This window comes from Coregonus lavaretus (assembly GCF_964263955.1).
Source record: "Coregonus lavaretus genome assembly, chromosome: 1".
In the NCBI taxonomy this organism is placed as follows: domain Eukaryota; kingdom Metazoa; phylum Chordata; class Actinopteri; order Salmoniformes; family Salmonidae; genus Coregonus; species Coregonus lavaretus.
In genome coordinates this window covers 48,284,452-48,309,502 of record NC_139988.1, presented here as the reverse complement: position 1 = coordinate 48,309,502, position 25,051 = coordinate 48,284,452, and the positions used below count along the sequence as shown (strand labels likewise).

At 41.2% G+C, this 25,051-nt stretch overlaps 1 protein-coding gene across 1 annotated transcript; it reads left to right on the top strand.

Annotated features, from left to right (window-relative positions):
• Positions 1 to 24,927, top strand: LOC311133336 (cytosolic phospholipase A2 zeta-like; the record flags this gene model as incomplete). The annotated part of the gene is given in 19 exon segments (XM_084166838.1): positions 1 to 9; positions 397 to 469; positions 673 to 809; positions 17,099 to 17,227; positions 17,326 to 17,366; positions 17,507 to 17,549; positions 19,358 to 19,465; positions 19,590 to 19,624; positions 19,765 to 19,819; positions 19,823 to 19,903; positions 20,155 to 20,291; positions 20,450 to 20,672; positions 20,942 to 21,059; positions 21,346 to 21,483; positions 21,678 to 21,725; positions 21,728 to 21,859; positions 23,839 to 24,008; positions 24,213 to 24,399; positions 24,686 to 24,927. Coding segments are annotated over 19 exon segments (2,106 nt in total).
• Between the last annotated feature and the right edge of the window lie 124 nt (positions 24,928 to 25,051).

Below are 25,051 nucleotides of genomic sequence, written 5' to 3'. Positions count from 1 at the left end.
ATGTTGAAGGTACTTCTCTTTATTTTAAACATGTAGCTAGGATATTTATGCAACAGGTCTTGTGAGAACAGTGTATGCTATAGATCATGCACAAAACATTGTTTATCTCGTCCAGGTGCTCTCATGTTGTTTGAAATGTATCCATTAGAAATGTAACACCACTTTCATGTACATCAAAGAAAGGAAAACTACTAGACATAGGAAGTTAATTTATTCATTGTGAGGACCTATGGTTCAGGGAGGGATGTATTTCAGGCGTTGCAGGTGCTTAATGTATCTACTATATAAAAAATATTGTTCCTCACTACACCCTTCAGCACTTCTTTCCAGAATATGTAGGGTGTATGTGTTTGTATTTCTGTAACCATGTCTGTATATTTTTGCCTCCCTTGTTAGAGAAAGGTTAAGACCTACCAGAACCTGACTGTTACCATACTCCGAGCAAAAAACAACCAATCTCATGATTATTGTGAGTCATATTGTCTTCGCCTTGTGCATACTTTTCATAGATTTCTAAATTCATTATCAGAGCAGACACTTTTTTTTTGTGAAAAAAAAAAAACTGAACTACCACTTTAAGCTTTTTATTTAATGTCTCTGATCTGTTTCTACACACAAATAGTTTTGCCAATAGTGGGTAGGTCTTTGTAACAGTCCTGTTTTGTTTTACAGGGTCTGAGTCGGACTGTTATGTTATTGTACGCCTCCCCACAGCGTCTGCCAGGTCTCACCGTACTAAGACCATGCCCAACAGCAAGACCCCAGAGTGGAATGAGAGTTTCCACTACAGGGTCCACAGTCATGTCAAGGTGTGCCCCCTCATACAGTAGGCCAATCACTAGGCAGAGATACCCCAAAGTGTCCCTAAAACCTATGTATTTACACATGCAGTGCCTTCAGAAAGTACTCACACCCCTTTACTTTTTTCACATTTTGTTGTGTTACAGCCTGAATTTAAAATGGATAAAATTGAGATTTTTTTTGTCACTGGCCTATACACAATACCCCATAATGTCAAAGTGGAATTATGTTTTTTGGAATTTTACATATTAATTAAAAAAGAAAAGCTGAAATGTCTTGAGTCAATAAGTATTTAACCCCTTTGTTATTGCAAGCCTAAATAAATGTGACGGAGCGTGAAGAATTTTGAAAAGAATAATGGGCAAATGTTACACAATCCAGGTGTGGAATGCTCTTAGAGACTTACCCAGAAAGACTCAGAGGTGTAATCACTGCCAAAGGTGCTTCTAAATGTGTGAATATTTCTGCATTTCATTTAGAATACATTTTTAATAAACTTTGGGCGCGAGGAGAACAGAGGATTCCTCTTTATTGCATTTTTACCACCAGCCAATGTGATCACATCACACCAGAGAAGCTCTCGCCATTCAAACTTCCCAGCTAGTTCAGTGTGAAAGATGTAGCCATTTTTTTGTGTGCTTTTTTTCCTCAAATATATATATATATTTTTTAATTGCTCAGAATAAGTGACCAAACTATATAGCTACTACTGGGACACGCATTGAGATGGGCTACTATAGAGAGAGGATGGACGAGAGAGGCCAGTGGCGATGCCAGTGGAGATGCATGAATTGTGCAAGGGAACAGTGAAGACAGATGTGTAAATTAGATATTTCTGCATTTCATTTTGAATAAATTCTGAATACATTTTGAATAAAATAAAATTCTAAAAACATGTTTTCACTTTGTCATTATGGGGTATTGTGTGTAGATGGGTGAGAAAAAATGAATAATTTAATCCATTTTGAATTCAGGCTGTAACACAACAAAATGTGGAATAAGTCAAGGGGTATGAATACTTTCTGAAGGTACTGTATGTAGGTAGGGTGTAATGATATTGTAGCCATACATTTTGGGTGTTCGGGCATGCTGGTAATAGCCTGGTTGCCAGCTCTGTTCAGCTATTACATTACACACCTTGCCACTTCTGTCATTTGCCAAAGAGACTGGCCTTTCGGCAATCTTGAAATATGAACATTCCATCATTAATGAGCTCGAGGTGGTCAGAGGATTTGATCCTGATTCCATAACCCTCACAGCTATCATCAAATCACAGAGTTTATGCAAGTTAGACTGATAGGAAAACGTTCAAACTTAAATTCATGCATTTGATTGGAAACATTCTTACATTGGGCATTCCTGCACCTCTCTGATTCAGAGGGGTTGGGTTAAATGCAGAAGACACGTTTCGATTTAATGCATTCATTGTGCAACTGACTAGGTATCCCCTTTCCCATTCTGACATAATACATTTAATTGTAAACATAAACATTGGGCGCGAGGAGAACAGACGATTCCCCTTTATTGCATTTTTACCACCAGCCAATGTGATCACATCACACCAGAGAAGCTCTCGCCATTCAAACTTCCCCGCTAGTTCACAGTGTGAAAGATGTAGGCAATGTTTTGTGCTTTTTTTCCTCAAATATATATATTTTTTAATTGCTCAGAATAAGTGACAAGCATTGAAGCTAGGCTACTATAGAGAGAGGATGGACGAGAGAGAGGCCAGTGGAGATGCATGAATTGCGCAAGGGAACAGTGAAGACAGATGTGTAAATTAAAAGTTAATTAATTGGCTGGGCAATTTAATTCACCATTTGTATGCTAGCCTACAGTGCCTTCGGAAAGTATTCAGACCCCTTGACTTTTTCCACATTTTGTTATGTTACAGCCTTATTCTAAAATTGATTAAATAAAACATTTTCCTCAGCAATCTACACACAGTACCCCATAATGACAAAGAGAAAACAGGTTTGTATTTTGTTGTGCAAATGTATTAAAAATTAAAAACAGAAAACCCTGAATAAGTATTCAGACCCTTTGCTATGAGACTCGTAATTGAGCTCAGGTGCATCCTGTTTCCATTGATCATCCTTAAGATGTTTCTACAACTTGATTGGAGTCCACCTGTGGTCAATTCAATTGATTGGACATGATTTGGAAAGGCACACACCTGTCTATATAAGGTCCCACAGTTGACAGTGCATGTCAGAGCAAAAACCAAGCGATGAGGTCGAAGGAATTGTCCGTAGAGCTCCGAGACAGGATTGTGTCGAGGCACAGATCTGGGGAAGGGTTCCCAAAATATTCTGCAGCATTGAAGGTCCCCAAGAACACAGTGGCTTCCATCATTCTTAAATGGAAGAAGTCTGGAACCACCAAGACTTCTTAGAGCTGCCCGCCCGGCCAAACTGAGCAATCGGGGGAGAAGGGCCCTTGGTCAGGGAGGTGACCAAGAACCCGATGGGTGACAGAGGTCTAGAGTTCCTCTGTGGAGATGGGAGAACCTTCCAGAGGGACAACCATCTCTGCAGCACTCCACCAATCAGGCCTTTATGGTAGAGTGGCCAGACGGAAGCCACTCCTCAGTAAAAGCCACATGACAGCCCGCTTGGAGTTTTCCAAAAGGCACCTAAAGACTCTCAGACCATGAGAAACAAGATTCTCTGGTCTAATGAAACCATTATTAAACTATTTGGCCTGAAAGCTAAGTGTCACGTCTGGAGCATCATGCTGTGGGGATGTTTTTCAGCGGCAGGGAATGGGAGACTAGTCAGGATCGAGGGAAAGATAAACGGAGCAAAGTACAGAGCGATCCATGATGAAAACCTGCTCCAGAGTGCTCAGGACCTCAAACTGGGGCGAAGGTTCACCTTCCATCAAGACAACGACCCTAAGCACACAGCTAAGACAACGCAGGAGTGGCATCGGGACAAGTCTCTGAATGTCCTTGAGTGGCCCAGCCAGAGCCCGGACATGAACCCAATCGAAGACCTCTGGAGAGACCTGAAAATAGCTGTGCAGCGACACTCCCCTTCAAACCTGACAGAGCTTGAGAGGATCTGCAGAGAAGAATGGAAGAAACTCCCCAAATACAGGTGTACCAAGCTTGTAGTGTCATACCCAAGAAGACTCGAGGCTGTAATCGCTGCCAAAGGTGCTTCAAAAAAGGACTGAGTAAAGAGTCTGAATACTTATGTAAATGTGATATTTCCGTTTTTTTAAATGTTTAATAAAGTTGTTAAAATGTCTAAAAACCTGTTTTGCTTTGTCATTATGGGATATTGTGTGTAGATTGATGAGGGGAAAAAAACTATTTAATCAATTTTAGAATAAGGCTTTAACGTAACAAAATGTGGAAATAGTGAAGGAGGCCTAGCCTACTACAGTGAATTTAGGCAACCACCACTGTGCTATGCAAGCCAGTGTAGTGTATTAAGATTATGACGTTGTTAATGTTTTTAAGTGGAACCGGAGAGGACGTTTATTTTAGTGTCAGAGGGAATGGTTTTAGTGTGACACCCCGGATAGGACAGAGAAGTCTGTGTGTTGTAGACAGGGGATTGGACAGTAGAGGGAGCCACCCATATCTTGGGAAGATTATATATACTGGGTAAAAACGACGAAGAGGTTAGAGCGGCCATTGCAATCTGGGACGCCGTTCTCCGGGTGATCTTGACACCTGTAACCTCATGCTGAAATCTTGTGATATGAATAAAACTTATGATCAAAGGTTCAGTATGAGCGGACTCCTTTGTTTATCAGCAATAATTGCCAGCATTGACCCGATACTACAAATGGCGTCACGAAAAGGGAGGGTCTGCATCTCTTCTTTGTTCCATTCAAGCGCCAAGCTAACTCGTTCTGAAGTCATGGCCAGATAAGGGTGAGTTTTTTTCTCACCGCTTTGGGAGTTTGTTAGTTTGGATGCTATTTGAGTGTGCACTGGAGAGAGGTACCGTTAGGACCAATGTGTGGCTCGTGTGGCTTTATTGCTGAGAACTGGGGGTCTTGGTAATCATTATACATTTTGTGCACTGGTAAACAGCGCAAAAGGGGGGAGAGCCTATAGATTGGCTATAGAGATATGTTGCTTGAATAGGAAGTCAAGAACAATCGATGGAAGTGAATAAGGCCAAGATATGTATACAAGTTAGGACATTGTGGATTTGATAAGCCCTCGGAACGAGGCGACCCCAGACGGGTGGGCCATAAATCCTGGTAACGCGTTAGGTGTTTTCAGGTCAGTCTAGGACTGGAGTTTGGTTATAGATTTATTGTAAGTTGCTGCTCATCTTCTATCCGACGGGGTATCTGCTTGGGGGGACCTCTCATAAAATATCCAGAACTCACGGCAGCCTAAAGTTAGGAACAAGGAAAAATAATTTAAGGCGCAATGTCGGGTACATTGTTTTCATGCCACATGTTGCATACAGGCTAATGCTAAATGCTAATGCTAAATGCTAATATGCTGCATGCTAACATGTGACCTTAGAGGTCCACTGCGATGGAATAAAGCCTCTTAAATTATGTTTGTGTGTGTGGAATTCAGGTTCTATGCTTTGTGAGCGCTGTTAAATGTTGTTTGACTATGAGGGGAAAACGGAGTTACAGCAGGACTGTTAACTGTCTGTTTGGGTTGGGGAGACAGCTGAGAAGCTGCCGTCCACGGTGAAATCGTGGTGATGAATGTACTGCGCATGCGTTTGATTTTACGGCACTAGACTACAACACGTTGGATTTTACTGAACTACAACGCGTGTGATTTTACGACACTAGAGTGACGTAGGGAGCATATGCTTCTGACACAGACGAAGGAACAAAGAGGAGAGATTTGAACACGAATGGAATCTTCTAGTTGTTACATCGGCTGTTGGTTAAATATGAAACTGTTTTTGTGACCTATTGAATTGATAAATGAGAGAGAGATGTTGACGGATTAAAAATAAAAATAATTAAATAAATAAATAAAATACAAATGTTTTTGAGCTATCTATAATTATTCCTGAGTTAATTCTTAGAGCGGATGTGACTGGAGGAATATTGAATGGTTGAAGTGACTCAGTGATTGCATAAACTACTAAAATCTTGTCTGTTTCTATGCTCTTTTGTCATATGAGAGGAAATAGGAACGATGGGACGAGAGGAGAGAGAGAGAAAGAAAGAGAGGTGCTGACGTTTACATCACGTGAAAGGGTTTTGGTGCTGTTCTGTTTACAAAATCTTCCCCTACAGGATATTTGATGTTATGACAATTTCACAGAGACTTGGCAACAGACTGGTCAATTGAATAAAATTCGCATTTTGGAGTTTCTGTGCATGAGTGGGTTTGATTACAGTTGTGTTGGGAATCGAGGACTGAGATTATTCTGTAAAATTAAGATAATTGGGTGCTTATAGAGCAAGGGGGTTTATGGGTATTGTAGTGTTGTAGGATTGGAAGTCTTTATTTTTGGATTGCTCTGAAGTTGACTACTTGCATTTACTTTCCGGATGGGTTGTGGTAAGATAGCCACTAATTGATACATTGGTAAAATAGGATATAGAAATATTTTTTTTTTAAATTGATTTCTTTTAATGAAAAATATTTTTTTAGAATTTTTTTTATTTTTTTAGAATTTTTTAATATTCATATTTTTGTTGATTCACTTTTGTTTTGTTTTTTTGTTTATATTAATAATTAAAGGGGGGAAGCCATAGGCTATATAGTCTAAAATAAAATAATTCACAATAAAGGAATATAAAAGAGTTGGTACAATGGGAAAAAGATATCAGGACTATGAAGGTAATTACACCTGTTGATATAGTACAAAATAGTAATCCTTTAACTAAAGTATTGCTAGGTTATCCGGCAAATGAAACAAAAGTTGGCCTGACATTGAACAAACCATAGCTAGTAGGGGGACTCTTAACCCTGACGTCATCAACATAATGAAAGTGCTTCTGTCAATTCATAAAGCAGATCAAAAGAAGGGAAAAAGGGAACATCGTAAAGAAAAGAGACAAAGAGAGCGGGGTGTTCTTAAGTTGCCCTTCATTCTCAAACAAAAACTGATAAAAGATTCCAGCGATAAGATAAACAAAGGTATAGAGAAAATTGTGAAACAAGGAAAGGCGACAGAAAAACGAATGGCAGAAGTTAGTACACCTTTCTCACATACGGATTCAGCAAAAAGACCCCCACCCTATGAGGAAGAAGTAGAGCTTAGGGACGTTTATCCTCAGCTTCCGGTGATCATCCAGGAGGGTGATTATTGCATCAGAGATGAAGATGAACGAATAATAGATAGAGGACAAGCAGAAACAACAATTAAAATGAATCCAAAACTCCAGAAGTAAGAAAAAACCGAGATGTCTGGAAACTAAGAGAAGAATGAGGTTCGGAAAGATGAAGATAAAGATGAAGATACAGAAGAGAAGAAAAACGGCTGAGAAAAGAATCCCAAGAATTGGAGGAGAAAAATACATTGAGGCCAAGGAAAAAGGCCACTAGTAAGAAGATGATGGAAGATGATATTTCGAGGGCAAAACTTAGAATATAAGCTGTTGAAGAATACTGATATGTCAACAACAAGAAAGAACAGGACGAAGAAACTCTCAGAAAACTCAATCAAATACAACTGGTGTAGAAGAAGAAGGAGAAGAAACAAGCTTTGGTTATGAAGAATCAGAGGGAACCAAATCAACAATCACTGCTACAGCTTCAACTGAACAAGGTCAAATGCAATTGTACCAGCCACCAAGGGAGGTACCAGTTGTTTCATATCCACAGCCAGTTTCTGGACAGACACAGAATTGGAGAGGAAGAGGACGAGAAGGCTTAGAAGGAGGAGGAAGAGTTCAGCTACACTTCCAGCAACTTTCAGAAGAGTGTTATAATTGTGGACAGATTGGTTACTTTACCTGTGAGTGCAATGCGCCAGGAGGAAACAACAGAGGACATTTCTGAGGAAGATAAAGGAGCAAGTGAAGATCACCTGTTCTCCAGGTGAACCCTTAAAGGAGCAAGGATTCTAGATTGCCTAGAAGATCCGAAGGGGGGTGTCAGCTGATAGCACCGATTAGGGATAAGAAAATATCTAACAATTGAAGTGAAAATAAAAAGGACTATGAGAAGTGATGGTGAATAGAGGAAAAGCTTTTATCTGTGTTGAGCCTAAAGAGGTTAAACATCTCACTATGTAAAATTAACTAATTAGGATAGGGATTTGAGGGAGTAAAACAGCTAATTACTCTTAAGGAACCAATTGAGCTCTGCTATAAAAATCAAAGAGAAATTAAAATAGACATACTAATATTAGAACATATACCTATTGCATTGTTGGGAAGAGATGCATGGTGTAAATTGAACTGTACAATAAGATGTACACTAGACGGCTGTCTGGTAGAAGATTTTAAAAGAATAGGGTTTTTGGGAATCATATTTGCTTGAAAAGATAATATCATAGGAAGGATGATAATCTATTAGACTGCCTATTAGACAATCTGTCTGAAAAATAAAGTTAAAAGGGGTGACTGTTATTCTTGGTTACATTCCTGCACCAAGGGATTTCAAACTAGGCTAAAAGATGTTTAGTCGTTTGTCAAGTCTGTGTGTAAAGAAGTCAGAAGCAGGTGGGGACTTCCCGATCACATATTCTAAAAATTGGTGGTAAAGGGATTTTGTGAATAGATCAGTGGAAAAGTTTTTAAAGGTTAGGAGAAAAGATTAGATTAAAAAAAGTTAGGAGAACTAGGGTTGAAGGAGCTCTAGGTTAGTAAGCTAAGTTTCAAAGTTAGTAGTAAGAGAGAGAACAGTGGTGAAGGACATTTTAGAGTTTAGTGGGAAGATAGATATAGTAGGAGTTTAGATCTGTTAGGAGCAGATGCATTGAGAAAGTATGCGTTGCTGAATGATAAGAGAAGATTGAGGGTGATTGAGTATCTATATTTACAGTTCCCAGCAGGAAGATCAAGGTAATTGTAGGTGTATTTTTTATAATCAAAAGTTTGAAATTGAGGGATTACAGTTAGGACTGGGAGTTGATGTAGTGACACTAGCGGTGATAGATGGAAGTACAAGTAAAGAGTTTAAAGCTTTGGGGAAACTAGATGAAACAACGACAATGACATCAACACTTCAGTCTATTATAACAACAGTAGTAAGAACAGCAGGACTTTGATGGTGAAAGATTAGCTTTTGCCTGACAATGTGACTATTGGGAATTTTAGAGATATTTGGAGGGTTTGTGGTGATAAAGCATATATATTCTTACCCTATGGATGGACAGGATGTTGTTACATGTCAACGTTGAAGCTTCCATATGAGGTTTCTACCATTAAAAGAGGGGTAGCACCGGACACAGATAAATCTGAAGCTAGGGTTGGAAGTAGGGTGAAAAGGGACATGGCGACATTTCATAGTCTTGAAGCCTATCATTGGAGGATAAGTCTAAGAGAGAAGGGGGGACTTTTTCCATGGTATGGTGTAACATTTTTGGCAGATCATATTGATAATATTACCTATACTTTGATTCCAGATAGTTATAGATGCCTTGAAGAATATAAGGGATGCGTTTGGTAGATCTGAAGGAGCTGGATGGTCAGCGAAGTCTTGGTTGCAAGATCAGTTAGGCCCAGTGGGAGCAGTGATGGTTTACGATTTAATAGCAGTTTTTATAGCACTGTATGTGATGTTTTCTTTTGTAATTTGTTACTGACCTTTGAGAAAGCTATGATATTGAGATAGGTTGGAGTTGTGATGCCTGGAGACAACGCTCAGATGCCGTTGTTGACTGTTCCTGATCTGGATGAAGATGGACAAGTGGGACTGGATGGAGTATTGATGGATAAATATCCTTTTTGATTATTTGATCATTTTTCTTTTTTTTTTTCAATATTAGTGTGATTTTAGTATGATGTTATGAATCAAAGGGGGGAAATAGGATGATGTGATTCATACATCATTTATATATAATTTTTATATTCTTAGTTGATATTGATGTTTAATTTGAAAATGTTGTTTTGCAAAAGATACTGTTTGGTCTTTTCTTTTCTTCCAGAAGCATTTTGGGGAATATGTAGAGATTGAAATATGCAAACAAGGACAATATGAAGGGACAATATGAAAGGAGAATGACTGAAGGAGATGGAACAAGGAAGGTGTGGAAATGTTCCGATTCCATCATCAACGATGCATTGGAAGAGGAGACTACGGAGGAGATGAAGTGTAGTGGACTACATTCCAGTGTCTGCAATGAAATATAGACATATTTGCATGTGTAATACATAATTTGTGTCATATTCTTAGGTATTAATTTTTGTAGAATGATATTTGATGTTATTGGATACATGTGGGGATCTTAGATGTTTTTGTTTATTTCGTGAATGCTTAGGGACATGGAGTCTAGGCAGGGATAGAGATCCACTGTAGGGTCCGATGGGTTGACCAGCCTTAGAGTGGACATTTTGGATAGTATTTTGTTTGCTGGGGCTTACATGTGTATTTAATTGCATCATAGTTTCAAATGCATTGATAAAGATTTATGAATTCATCGGGAGTACCTAGGTGGTTGCCTGGGGCAGAGGGACCGTGAGAGAATTTTACTGTCTTGATTGATGGATGGATATTTGGAACGAAGGCTGCCAGACAGTTTTTCGCTCTCACACTCCATAAAGATTTGTTCATATTTCATAGTAATGTATTCACACTTCATAAAGATTTGTTCATATTTCATAGAAAGGTATTTACACTCTAGAGGGAAATGTTTTTGGTTTAATGTTAAAGATACTCAATAAGATAAATTGTTACTTGTCATAATCCTATTCTGTTTGTTTTCGAGACTTTTAGTTCGTCTCGAAGGGGGGAATGCAGTGTATTAAGATTATGACGTTGTTAATGTTTTTAAGTGGAACCGGAGAGGATGTTTATTTTAGTGTCAGAGGGAATGGTTTTAGTGTGACACCCCGGATAGGACAGAGAAGTCTGTGTGTTGTAGACAGGGGATTGGACAGTAGAGGGAGCCACCCATATCTTGGGAAGATTATATATACTGGGTAAAAACGACGAAGAGGTTAGAGCGGCCATTGCAATCTGGGACGCCGTTCTCCGGGTGATCTTGACACCTGTAACCTCATGCTGAAATCTTGTGATATGAATAAAATGTATGATCAAAGGTTCAGTATGAGCGGACTCCTTTGTTTATCAGCAATAATTGCCAGCATTGACCCGATACTACACCAGAAGCTAGGTTTCCTCCCAATTGTCGACAAATGTTCATGTGAATATTCTGACATCTGCAGAAAAACAATATGCACATTTTCCCACCAGAGATGTTTCCGTCAAATTGACTTGTTGTGAATAAAAGGCTGTGCGTGATGACGTAGTGCACATAGAAATAACTTTTGCAGTAACATTTTAAATGGGTTTCCATCACATTTTCAACTCTACTGATGGTTTTGTCACAAAACAATTGCGTTATAGGCTATAGCGAATGTGCTGTTCTTGGCACGTGCACTCTAGCCAACAGCTTGCAGATCCAGTGTGGGCATAGTATGCATGATTAGATTATTATGGACAAAGAGCAAGATTATTTATATTTGTCAAACGGCAGCCAAGCATAATGTCATCAGAATAAGACCCTCTATATTTATTGGAAAGGAGCATCAATCACCGCGTGCACTTTCACCACCTTCAGAAGTTCATAATTTATTTAATCTGTAAACTGCATTCTTTCCTGAGTCATAGTGGGAGGATTCCAAGTTTACTTCGATGTGATGGTTATTATATCAATATTTGCGCATAAAGCCATTTACAACGCCATTTCTTGCATAATTACTTTTACAGACACAAAAAGATTGCACCTCGTCTAGCATATTTTGTTTTGTCGACATCTGGAATATTAACCAACAAATGTGCTGTTTCCATCCCATCAGGCCTGTTTTTTTTGTTTTTTTTATCTTGCATGTAATAAAAAGGTTGGATGGAAACCTGGTTAGAAAAAACAAAACAAAAAAAAGTCTGACGCATGTTTTGTGCCAATGAATTGGAGAGAATAAATAAAGAATTACAGGGGGCAGTTTGGAAAAAACAAATGTCCATTCCGAAATGTCCTACAGTAGCCTGTCTGGACTAATAATCAAATCAAAATGTTATTTGTCGCATGCGCTGAATACATCAGGTGTAGACTTTACTGTGAAATGCTTACTTACGAGCCCTTTCCCAACAATGCAGTTTTAAAAAGTAAGAACATCAAGTTGCTCTCAATGGTGCAGCTGTAGAACTTTTTGAGAATCTGAGGGCCCATGCCAAATATTTTCAGCCTCCTGAGGGGGAAGAGGCGTTGTCGTGCCCCCTTCACGACTGTGTTGGTGTGTTTGGACCCTGATAGGTCCTTAGTGATGTCGACACAGATGAACTTGAAGCTCTCGACCCACTCCACTACAGCCCTGTCGTTGTGAATGGGGGCGTGCTTGGCCCTCCGTTTCCTATAGTCCACGATCAACTTCTTTGTCTTGCTGACATTGAAGGAGAGGTTGTTGTCCTGGCACTACACTTTACAGTCTTTTTTTTAATGTCAGCTGTTATGACCTATTATGACATAGTTATGACTGTGTCATAATATGTTATGACTCTAGGTGTCAAGTAAAGCTTTATCCTTTTGGTATATTTGGGAAAAAAAGATTTTGTAGCATTATTTTAGTTTAAAATGTACATTTAGGGGAATTTTATAAGAGAATAGATTTGTTTTTGGAATTTTCTAAATACTTTATATATTATTAATTTCCATGTCGGCACTATGCCTGGAAATACCCTTGTCCGGAGCAAAGGAACCACATTTCAAACTCTCCCAAAAAGTGGCAATAATGGATATTTATCACGCGTGCTGTAGGTGGGTGTAGTGGTGGAATCAAACGCAGAACACCGAAGGATAGTCCAACAGACTTTAGTCAATCTCCAAACAGGAAAATATGACACGACTTGCCCGAAGGCAAAAATTACGCACGAAGGCGAAATAAACAAAAAGCGCACTAACAGGTGCGTAACACTCCAACGCAGTGGAGGAAAGCTCAACCGAGCGAAATAGCGAAAATAAGCCCAACACACGACAGACCAAAATCAATAACACACAACACTAGACAAACACAACGAGAAACTTATAGGACACTAATTACGCTAAACGAGAACAGGTGTCACAACAAACAGACAAAAGCAAACGAACATGAAACATACAACGGTGGCAGCTAGTATTCCGGAGACAACGAACGCCGAAGCCTGCCCGAACAAGGGAGAGAGGCAGCCTCGGCCGAAACCGTGACAATATTAACTGAAAAATTATCATAAAGTAGTTTCTTGCAATAGCCCTCTGTGACTTTAAAGAATATTTCTCACAAAACTTTGATTCCTAAAAGATGTGTCCAGAGATTTGGTCAACTCCGTTAGATTTGTCTAAAATTAATCAAGAATGAGCAGGGTCCGCTATAAGGACCCATTATTCATTATTCATGTCCCCCTTAAATACAGTATAGTGCAACAAGACAACTCATGGTAGATTTAAACAAACAATATTGGAATCATCATGGTCACAACCATAAACTCTCAACTCCATCTCCCTTATAGATTAAAATAGAATATGAATTTTGGTTAAAATATTGTACATTTGATTAAGTTTTTGAGTCATAAAGCAACTGAGGAAGCAAAATTAAACCAACTTTATTTAATTTTTATATTTTTGGGGATCATTTCTGAGAAGGAGGCAGTGAGACTTTAAAGAAAGTATCACTGCCTCCTCACAAATGATCCAAAAAATATAAAAATTAAATAAAGTTGGTTCAACACAGTGGCGGGTCATTTTGACCCTAGGACAACGGGAGGGTTAAGATATATATATATATTTTTTTTCAATACTCTGAAAACATATCCTAATCACTGTTCTGCAACATATGCTTAAACAATTGAACTATTTGCTGTGCTAGACCTAAGGGATAATGTTTACTCTATAAATGTTGTTTTATGTTCTAAATCTAGAAAAACATGCCAAAATGCTAACGAAATTAGCCCTGGAGGATTTACTAGTGCTCTAAAACTAAACCAAAATAAGTTTGGAGTTGTGTATTAGGCTACATAAATGAATAATCTAATGTTAGAATCAATCAATCAAGGCCTTTAAAAACTTGTTGAAATGGAATGCCTTTTATGATGTCTGACAGAGTTGACATAAATCCAGTTAGTTGCATCTCATAGAATCACAATGCATCACACTCACTCACATGACCTCTCAGGAAGAAATACTGACTGAAATGATGTCATTACTAAACATATTCAAACACAGTGTGACGTGTACTCACACTAAAATCTAAATGTGCACTTGAAGAGCTATTACATTTGCTGGCAATATACGTAACTGTCCTCACAACCAATTTCTGTTTTATGAAGGAAAAAAAACGAATTAGGAGGTTGTTCCTTTACATGGTGTGATACTTATATTCATTATAATGCCATTATTGCTTTTGTGCTGATTGTCACTATTTATCAAGCACACTTGGCGCTTATAATGATGTTTAGGCTACTGATGTTTTCATCATTTGACCGTGCATCTTGCTAACCATGCGTCTTGGTGGTTGGGGTATTTTTTGTATTTTGTTGTTATAAAAATAAGCTGTTACCGTGTTCCAACACATATGCCTTCTGTTTCATAGTTGTAGCAAACACACTCCACAAATAAAAACATTTGAACACTTCAATGTGTTTTTTTGTTGTTGTTTTCACATACAGTGGAGAGAACAAGTATTTGATACACTGCCGATTTTGCAGGTTTTCCTACTTACAAAGCATGTAGAGGTCTGTAATTTTTATCATAGGTACACTTCAACTGTGAGAGACGGAATCTAAAACAAAAATCCAGAAAATCACATTGTATGATTTTTAAATAATTAATTTGCATTTTATTGCATGACATAAGTATTTGATACATCAGAAAAGCAGAACTTCATATTTGGTACAGAAACCATTGTTTGCAATTACAGAGATCATACGTTTCCTGTAGGTCTTGACCAGGTTTGCACACACTGCAGCAGGGATTTTGGCCCACTCCTCCATACAGACCTTCACCAGATCCTTCAGGTTTCGGGGCTGCCGCTGGGCAATACGGACTTTCAGCTCCCTCCAAAGATTTTCTATTGGGTTCAGGTCTGGAGACTGGCTAGGCCACTCCAGGACCTTAAGATGCTTCTTACGGAGCCACTCCTTAGTTGCCCTGGCTGTGTGTTTCGGGTCGTTGTCATGCTGGAAGACCCAGCCACGACCCATCTTCAATGCTCTTACTGAGGGAAGGAGGTTGTTGGCCAAGATCTCACGATACATGGTCCCATCCATCCTCCCCTCAATACGGTGCAGTCGTCCTGTCCCCTTTGCAGAAAAGCATCCCCAAAGAATTATGTTTCCACCTCCATGCTTCACGGTTGGGATGGTGTTCTTGGGGTTGTACTCATCCTTCTTCTTCCTCCAAATACGGCGAGTGGAGTTTAGACCAAAAAGCTCTATTTTTGTCTCATCAGACCACATGGCCTTCTCCCATTCCTCCTCTGGATCATCCAGATGGTCATTGGCAAACTTCAGACGGGCCTGGACATGCGCTGGCTTGAGCAGGGGGACCTTGCGTGCGCTGCAGGATTTTAATCCATGACGGCGTAGTGTGTTACTAATTGTTTTCTTTGAGACTGTGGTCCCAGCTCTCTTCAGGTCATTGACCAGGTCCTGCCGTGTAGTTCTGGGCTGATCCCTCACCTTCCTCATGATCATTGATGCCCCACGAGGTGAGATCTTGCATGGAGCCCCAGACCGAGGGTGATTGATTGTCATCTTGAACTTCTTCCATTTTCTAATAATTGCGCCAACAGTTGTTGCCTTCTCACCAGCTGCTTGCCTATTGTCCTGTAGCCCATCCCAGCCTTGTGCAGGTCTACAATTTTACCCCTGATGTCCTTACACAGCTCTCTTGTCTTGGCCATTGTGGAGAGGTTGGAGTCTGTTTGATTGAGTGTGTGGACAGGTGTCTTTTATACAGGTAACGAGTTCAAACAGGTGCAGTTAATACAGGTAATGAGTGGAGAACAGGAGGGCTACTTAAAGAAAAACTAACAGGTCTGTAAGAGCCGGGATTCTTACTCGTTGGTAGGTGATCAAATACTTATGTCATGCAATAAAATGCTAATTAATTACTTTAAAATCATACAATGTGATTTTCTGGATTTTTGTTTTAGATTCCGTCTCTCACAGTTGAAGTGTACTTATGATAAAAATTACAGACCTCTACATGCTTTGTAAGTAGGAAAACCTGCAAAATCGGCAGTGTGTCAAATACTTGTTCTCCCCACTGTATATCCTACAGTAACATAAACTAAAGAAATTGCTTTTGCTTTATTTGAAATATATATCTAATGTTACCTAAGACCTTCATAAACACAACCAAATGGTTATTTTTGTGATAGCATATATGACATTTATTAATTACACTGTTAGAATGTTGCAGTCAGAATGACTGCTCATTAGCTTGAAGGGGGGTCCCTCGAGGCCCAGCGGTTCTATTTATTTTTAAATCATGCAGCACATACACACATAGGAGGTCCCGTGAAGAAAACTTGCCCCCCTATGGCAATCGAATATCCGTCCAACTGATTCATTCTGGCGCCGGTCCTGTAATCCGGCTGCATTTTGAAATTTGAGATTGCCAAAATGACCAGAGTGGCAAGGAGTGGAATGTTAGCTAAAGAGATTGGTACCCAGACTATGCTGCTAAGTCACGTCCCCTTAGTCTCTCCCCATTTATTATCTCAAACATGCCCAGGGGTTTTGACTGGGAGTTTACAAGATGGTAAAAGATGGAATTTACTGGATATTTTGCAGACTGTGAGATGCTGACCTTTAAGCTGTACAGACATGTAATCAGAAAACATATTCCTTCCCTACTGGAAATGGAATAACAATAATTACACAATCACACATTTTATTGTAACACAAATTGAATTGTAACACATAAAAAATACATTCTACCCAGCTTTTCTTTCACAAACCCCTGAAAAGCTAGTTTGGAGTACATTGTTATTTCCTTAATATATTGGAAATAGGTTATCAAGTTAATTCACATGCTATAGAACATGTCAGAATTGTGTTATTATTGTGTGCAATTTCCAGTATGTTTCAGAATAAGAGATTATATCTCACTAGTTTACTCATTATAGTATAAAACAATATACTGTAAATGAAAATACATCCAAACGTGATAAAATGGAGTAAGAGATGCCCTTTTCTTTTCAGAATATTGTGGAGTTGAAGATGTACGATGAGGACAGTATCATGGGTGATGACCTGTGCTCCATTATAGTGTTTGACATCAGTAACCTCACACCTGGGAAGAAGGAGACCAAGACCTTCATCAGTGAACCGGTAGGACTATTACAGCACTAAGGATTAGAACTGGAATATGTCATGAATGAATCACATGTAGCCTATGCTTGGTCTCCCATGCCTCCTCTCTATTTCAGACCAAAGATGAATTGTGGGTTGAGTTTGAGTTGTTGGAGAGGTGAGTGACAACTTTGACATCCATGCCATTGTCAGACTGCTTTCAAAGCAGAAGGTGCTGAAATAGTCCAATTTTTGTTGTTGTAAAAATGACTTCCATGACTGACAACAGTTTGTGTTTCTTGTGTTCCCTGTTTGCAGCAAAGAGCATGCTGGTGACTCTCTCTCTAATGGTGTACTAGTGGTAAGGACATTATTCAATTTCTTATCATTCTAAGGCAAAGTCAACATCAAAAGGATGATCATAGAGGGATAATAATGAGGTCAATAATGAAACGACATGGTAATGTGGTGTGAGAACCAGACAATTATTTGTATTTAATACTGTATGTACAGTGCATTCGGAAAGTATTCAGACCATTCCCTTTTTCCACTTTGTTACGTTACAGCCTTATTCTAAAATTGATTACATAATTTTTTTCCCTCATCAATCTACACACAATACCCCATAATGACAAAGCGAAAACAGGTTTTTTCGAAATGTTTGCTAATTTACTAAAAGTATTCAGATCCTTTGCTATGAGACTTGAAATTCAGCTCAGGTGCATCCTGTTTCCATTGATCATCCTTGAGATGTTTCTACAACTTGATTGGAGTCCACCTGTGGTAAATTCAATTGATTGGACATGATTTGGAAAGGCACACACCTTTCTATATAAGGTCTCACAGTTGACAGTGCATGTCAGAGTAAAAACCAAGCCATGAGGTCAAAGGAATGGTTTGTAGAGCTCCAAGACAGGATTGTGTGGGGGGAAAGATCTGGGGAAGGGTACAAAAAAAATGCATTGAAGGTCCCCAAGAACACAGTGGCCTCCATCATTCTTAAATGGAAGAAGTTTCGAACCACCAAGACTCTTCCTAGAGCTGGCCGCCCGGCCAAACTGAGCAATCTGGGGAGAAGGGCCTTGGTCAGGGAGGTGACCAAGAACCCGATGGTCACTCTGACAGAGCTCCAGAGTTCCTCTGTGGCGATGGGAGAACCTTCCAGAGGGACAACCATCTCTGCAGCACTCCACCAATCAGGCCTTTGTGGTAGAGTGGCCAGACGGAAGCCTCTCCTCAGTAAAAGGCACATGACAGCCTGCTTGGAGTTTGCAAAAAGGCCCCTAAAGGACTCTCAGACCATGAGAAACAAGATTCTTTGGTCTGATGAAACCAAGATTGAACTCTTTGGCCTGAATGCCAAGCATCACGTCTGGAGGAAACCTGGCACCATCCCTACGGTGAAGCATGGTGGTGGCAGTATCATGCTGTGGGGATGTTTTCCAGCGGCAGGGACTGGGAGACTAGTCAGGATCGAGGGAAAGATGAACGGAGCAAAGTACAGAGAGATCAATGATGCAAACCTGCTCCAGAGCGCTCAGAAAATCACATTGTAGGATTTTTTAAGAATTTATTTGCAAATTATGGTGGAAAATAAGTATTTGGTCAATAACAAAAGTTTCTCAATACTTTGTTATATACCCTTTGTTGGCAATGACACAGGTCAAACATTTTCTGTAAGTCTTCACAAGGTTTTCACACACTTGCTGGTATTTTGCTGGTATTTTGGCCCATTCCTCCATGCAGATCTCCTCTAGAGCAGTGATGTTTTGGGGCTGTCGCTGGGCAACACAGACTTTCAACTCCCTCCAAAGATTTTCTATGGGGTTGAGATCTGGAGACTGGCTAGGCCACTCCAGGACCTTGAAATGCTTCTTACGAAGCCACTCCTTCGTTGCCCGGGCGGTGTGTTTGGGATCATTGTCATGCTGAAAGACCCAGCCACGTTTCATCTTCAATGCCCTTGCTGATGGAAGGAGGTTTTCACTCAAAATCTCACGATACATGGCCCCATTCATTCTTTCCTTTACACGGATCAGTCGTCCTGGTCCCTTTGCAGAAAAACAGCCCCATGTTAACTGATCCTTTCTTGACCAATATCTTCCCTATCGTCATCCAAGTTCCATATGATTTTTCAAAATTCCACTATCATATTTTTTGTATCCCCAGGATAAATTGGGTGAGGTAGAAGATGCAACTGTCACTGGTTTATCTGCTGTTCCACTCCAGCACCTTCCAGACAGTAATGACTTCAACGTATCTTTACCTGTGGGAGAGGTACAGTAGACCACATTCTAGTCTTTGCCGCATTCTAGTGTTTGCATAAAGTGCCAAGGAAAGATTATTGATGAAGGGTGTTTGTAAAGCCTATATGACTTACATGGACACTCCCCCTTCACAGGACATGGTGGATCTACATGTGAGAGCAGAGGACTGGTAAAGTGTTCCTTTTTATGAAACAATCCGTCAGTATTTCATTCAGAAGTATACAAACACATGGCATGAGTTGTTATTAATGTGTTAGATACTGTGTGTGTGTGTGTGGGGGGGGGGTTATGGCCTCTGTGAATCCACAGCCCAGACGATGAATTTGAGGTGCGTCTTGATTTTGACGTCCGTCCAGAGGAAAAATAATTCCTGAAGAAGAGAAAGGTGCTAGTGGGTCAGGCCTTACAAAAGGAGTTGGGCCTCAGCTCGCCCCCTGACCCTAAAAAGGTACATGGTGATGATTGTTTTTGCACAAATTTACACACTCTGCAGTAATTGCTGCTTATCATCCATAATTTCAACACTAATGAAGACTGAATATTGATGCTGACCAAATATGTTTGTCTTTTTCCAGTCTCATGAAAGACATTGTTGTGGGATTGTTTTTTTTTTCTTCTACTGTGGTGTCATCTACTCTAATTATGAAACAAGTCTCAAACAGGTTGACTGACAGATGGTGTTTGTCTTTTTTCCCCCAGGTGCCTGTTATAGCTGTGGTTGGCTCAGGGGGAGGGACCAGAGCAATGACTGGCCTGTATGGCAGTCTGAAGGGGCTGCGGAGACTGGGACTACTGGATGCTGTGAGCTACATCACTGGTGTGTCAGGCTCCACATGGTGTGCATGGAATTTATCTCCATTGCAATTAAATATGAAGTATCCTATAAGCAAAGTGAATGAAGGAGTGAATGAACAAACTAACAAACTAACACTTGCCAGTTTATACTACTGAGACCCCTACTTATGTGACATCATAACACATTCCTGTTCAACAGGGCCTTAGCTGCGCTGTATCAGGAAGCAGATTGGTCACAGCGTGATATGGATGAGTCCATCTCAGCTATGGAGGGGGAGATCAGCAAGAGTTTCCTTAGTGCCTTCACCCCTGAGAAGCTGCAGTACTATAGACACCAGATGGCAGAAAAAGAGAAGGAGGGACATATGGTGTCAGTCATAGACATGTGGGGTCTGGTCATCAAGCACTGCCTGCATGGGAAGGTACAGCCGCCTACTGTACACTCATACTTTACAATACACACTGTACTAATCACACTCCAATAGGAAGGAGTTCCGCGGAAATGGTTTTGTTTCCTGTAATTATAGTGATTTTTATTCCATTGAAACTATGGAATGTTTTTCCCACAGACACAATTAGTGTCTATTATGTCTTTCACACTGAGTTATGATGCTCTACATAATTAATGTTTTGCAAAGTTGGTTGGAGCAGCCTATGTGACAGATTGATTTCTCCTATGTGTGATTTGTAGAAGAACACCAGTACCCTGTCTGACCAGCAGAAGGCAGTATCAGCGGGACAGAACCCTTTACCCATCTGCACTGCTGTCAACCTGAAGGATGGAGTGAAAGACACCACAAGAGAACTTGGTAAAGCTGTTCTAGTAACTTATGTTTGATAATATGTATTTTAATGCAACCCAAACAGTGGTCCACATGTTGAAACAAGGAATATTGTAACAGAATTTTGATGGTGTTAACTTGTATGTTATTTACATATCTTTATGTATCCAGGTAATACACTAAAAACTTTTGTGTAGCACGTGTCAACGCAAAGATAAAATGCTATACAACTGATTGAAAATAGCAGTTGGAGTATAAATGACATATAAATTGAATAATAAAATAACAATTATTCCTGTTCCTATCATTTTAGAGTGGTGTGAGTTCACACGATATGAGGTGGGCATTCCAAAGTATGGGGCCTATGTCCATGCAAAGGACTTTGGGAGTGAATTCTACCTCAGTCACCTAGTCAAAAAACATCCAGAGATACGTACCTCCTATCTGCTTGGTGAGAGACCACTTATTTGTGTGTGTGTGTGCGTGCGTGCATGAGTTTGAGAGAGAGAGAGAGAGAGAGAGAGAGAGAGAGAGAGAGAGAGAGAGAGAGTGTGGGTGGTTACATAGTATCCCTGCACTAATGTGCAACATGTATCTATTAACTTTTTACAGTGGTTGTGGGCACCTCTGCCTCTGTGTTGACAGGTCTTTGGAGCAGTGACTTCTCTCTTAACCTGACCCAGCTTTGGGGATTTGCACTAACACTGCCTCAGCGCTGACCAGCTTGTTTAACAGCCGGCCAGTCATCACTAAGATCTACAACTTCATGCGTGGGTTCTTTCTGCACTGGAACTACAATGACAACAGCAACTTTACAGCCTGGAAAGGTACATATGCATGAACCTCCCCTAACTAGTACTGTTAAAACAAATTCAACATGGATTTACTCAAATACTGTTGTACAATGTGTGTGTGGCACCAACAGTCTATTTATGCATAGGCACCCCAATGGTGGAACAAGCTCCCTCACGACGCCAGGACAGCGGAGTCACTCTTTCTCCCCTCTCTCTCCAGATAAAATCTTGCGACTTGTGATGGCAGGCCGCCCAACAACCTGCCCGCTTGACCTTATCCCCTCCTCTCTTCTCCAGACCATCTCCGGTGACCTTCTCCCTTACCTCACCTCGCTGATCAACTCATCCTTGACCGCTGGCTATGTCCCTTCCGTCTTCAAGAGAGCGAGAGTTGCACCCCTTCTCAAAAAACCAACACTCGATCCCTCTGATGTCAACAACTACAGACCAGTATCCCTTCTTTCTTTTCTCTCCAAAACTATTGAGCGTGCCGTCTTTAGCCAACTCTCTTGCTATCTCTCTCAGAATTACCTTCTTGATCCAAACCAGTCAGGTTTCAAGACTGGTCATTCAACTGAGACTGCTCTTCTCTGTGTCACGGAGGCTCTCCGCACTGCTAAAGCTAACTCTCTCTCCTCTGCTCTTGTCCTTCTAGACCTGTCTGCTGTCTTTGATACTGTGAACCATCAGATCCTCCTCTCCACCCTCTCCGAGCTGGGCATCTCCGGCGCGGCTCACTCTTGGATTGCGTCCTACCTGACCGGTCGCTCCTACCAAGTGGCGTGGCGAGAAGCTGTCTCCGCACCACGTGCTCTCACCACTGGTGTCCCCCAGGGCTCAGTTCTAGGCCCTCTCCTATTCTCGCTATACACCAAGTCACTTGGCTCTGTCATATCCTCACATGGCCTCTCCTATCATTGCTACGCTGACGACACACAACTAATCTTCTCCTTTCCCCCTTCTGATAACCAGGTGGCGAATCGCATCTCTGCATGTCTGGCAGACATATCAGTATGGATGACGGATCACCACCTCAAGCTGAACCTTGGCAAGACGGAGTTGCTCTTCCTCCCGGGGAAGGACTGCCTGTTCCATGATCTCGCCATCACGGTTGACAACTCCGTTGTGTCCTCCTCCCAGAGTGCGAAGAGCCTTGGCGTGACCCTGGACAACACCCTGTTGTTCTCCGCTAACATCAAGGCGGTGACCCGATCCTGTAGGTTCATGCTCTACAACATTCGGAGAGTACGACCCTGCCTTACACAGGAAGCGGCACAGGTCCTAATCCAGGCACTTGTCATCTCCCGTCTGGATTACTGCAACTCGCTGTTGGCTGGGCTCCCTGCCTGTGCCATTCAACCCCTACAACTCATCCAGAATGCCGCAGCCCGTCTGGTGTTCAACCTTCCCAAGTTCTCTCACGTCACCCCGCTCCTCCGCACACTCCACTGGCTTCCAGTTGAAGCTCGCATCTGCTACAAGACCATGGTGCTTGCCTACGGAGCTGTGAGGGGAACGGCACCTCCGTACCTTCAGGCTCTGATCAGTCCCTACACCCAAACGAGGGCATTGCGTTCATCCACCTCTGGCCTGCTGGCTCCCCTACCTCTGCGGAAGCATAGTTCCCGCTCAGCCCAGTCAAAACTGTTCGCTGCTCTGGCACCCCAATGGTGGAACAAGCTCCCTCACGACGCCAGGACAGCGGAGTCACTCACCACCTTCCGGAGACATTTGAAACCCCACCTCTTTAAGGAATACCTGGGATAGGATAAAGTAATCCTTCTACCCCCCCTTACCCCAACCCACCCCCACCCCCCCCCCCCCCCCCCCCCCCCCCCAAAAAAAAAAAGAAACAACAAAAAAATAGAATTGTAAAGTGGTTATCCCACTGGCTATAAGGTGAATGTACCTATTTGTAAGTCGCTCTGGATAAGAGCGTCTGCTAAATGACATAAATGTAAATGTAAATTTAGATTATGTTTGCTGAAGTTTTGCTCCCAATGTTGCTGCAGATATGCATCCAGATGCCTTCCCCAACAGACTGACTCCAGCTGACTCCACATTCCACCTGGCAGACTCTGGGTTCTCCATCAACACAGGCTGTCCCCCTGTCTTGAGACCAGAGAGGGGGGTTGATGTCATCATGTCCCTCAACTATTCGTGGTGCGAGGACCAATTCAAAGTAAATGGGTTGAATTTATGAATAATACAAGAGTGAATTTGTGTTGAAAGATGAACAGAGCAGTTTACTTGATAATTTGCTAGATCCACATTTCGCACAGGGGTCTGCACACACACACTAGGCCAGAAGGTGCATATGACTTGCGTAACGGCCATACACAGTGTTTGAATTGTCTGACTGACATCTCTGTAATCTATCTACCAGGTCCTAAAGAGGACTGCGGTTTACTGCAAAGACCACAGCATCCCCTTCCCCTGCATTGACTTCAGCAGCCTGGAGGGACAGCCCCTGAAAGAGTTATACGTCTTTGAGGATGAGAAGAACCCCAAGGCTCCCATAGCGCTTCACTTCCCTTTCGTCAACATCTCATTCAAAGAGTTCAAGGCCCCTGGTAAGCACTATCAAGATCATGGTAATTTTAAAAGAAGCAGAGTGTAGGGGTAGTCAATGAGCTACTGTAGCTAGCTAATGGTTCAAGCTGTCAATAAGTCATTGGCTCTGTGCCTGTCAATCAAATCAAAATTCTGTCAATAGAAAATTTTCATGTGTGTTTTAGAGATCAGGGCCAAAGATCATTGCCCTAAAACTTTGGATTGGATTGCACTTTGTTGATATGATTGATTTTATGGTTGTTTGATGTTTAAGGCTGATGGTATTGTTATGTTCTCATTCTGAAGGTGTGGCACGTGAGGGTGAGGAGGAGATGAAGACAGGGGATGTTGACGTTAACACAAGCAGCTCCCCTTACTTAACCACACACCTGACCTACGCAGCAAAGGACTTCCGGGCACTGACAGACCTTACCTCGTACAACATCCAGAACAACAAGGAGAAGATCCTCCAGGCTCTCAGGAAGGTCCTCGAGAGGAAGGTGCCTGTGGAGGAATCGGACCACCATGAGCAGCACACATGCCATTGACGGGGCCAGAGAATATGGATAATCTTCTTGTACATATGTTATGAAATGATGAGGGCAAAACAGAATAAACATGATTGACACTTTGTAATCCAGATGCATGCCTGGATAGTGACTATAGTCAATA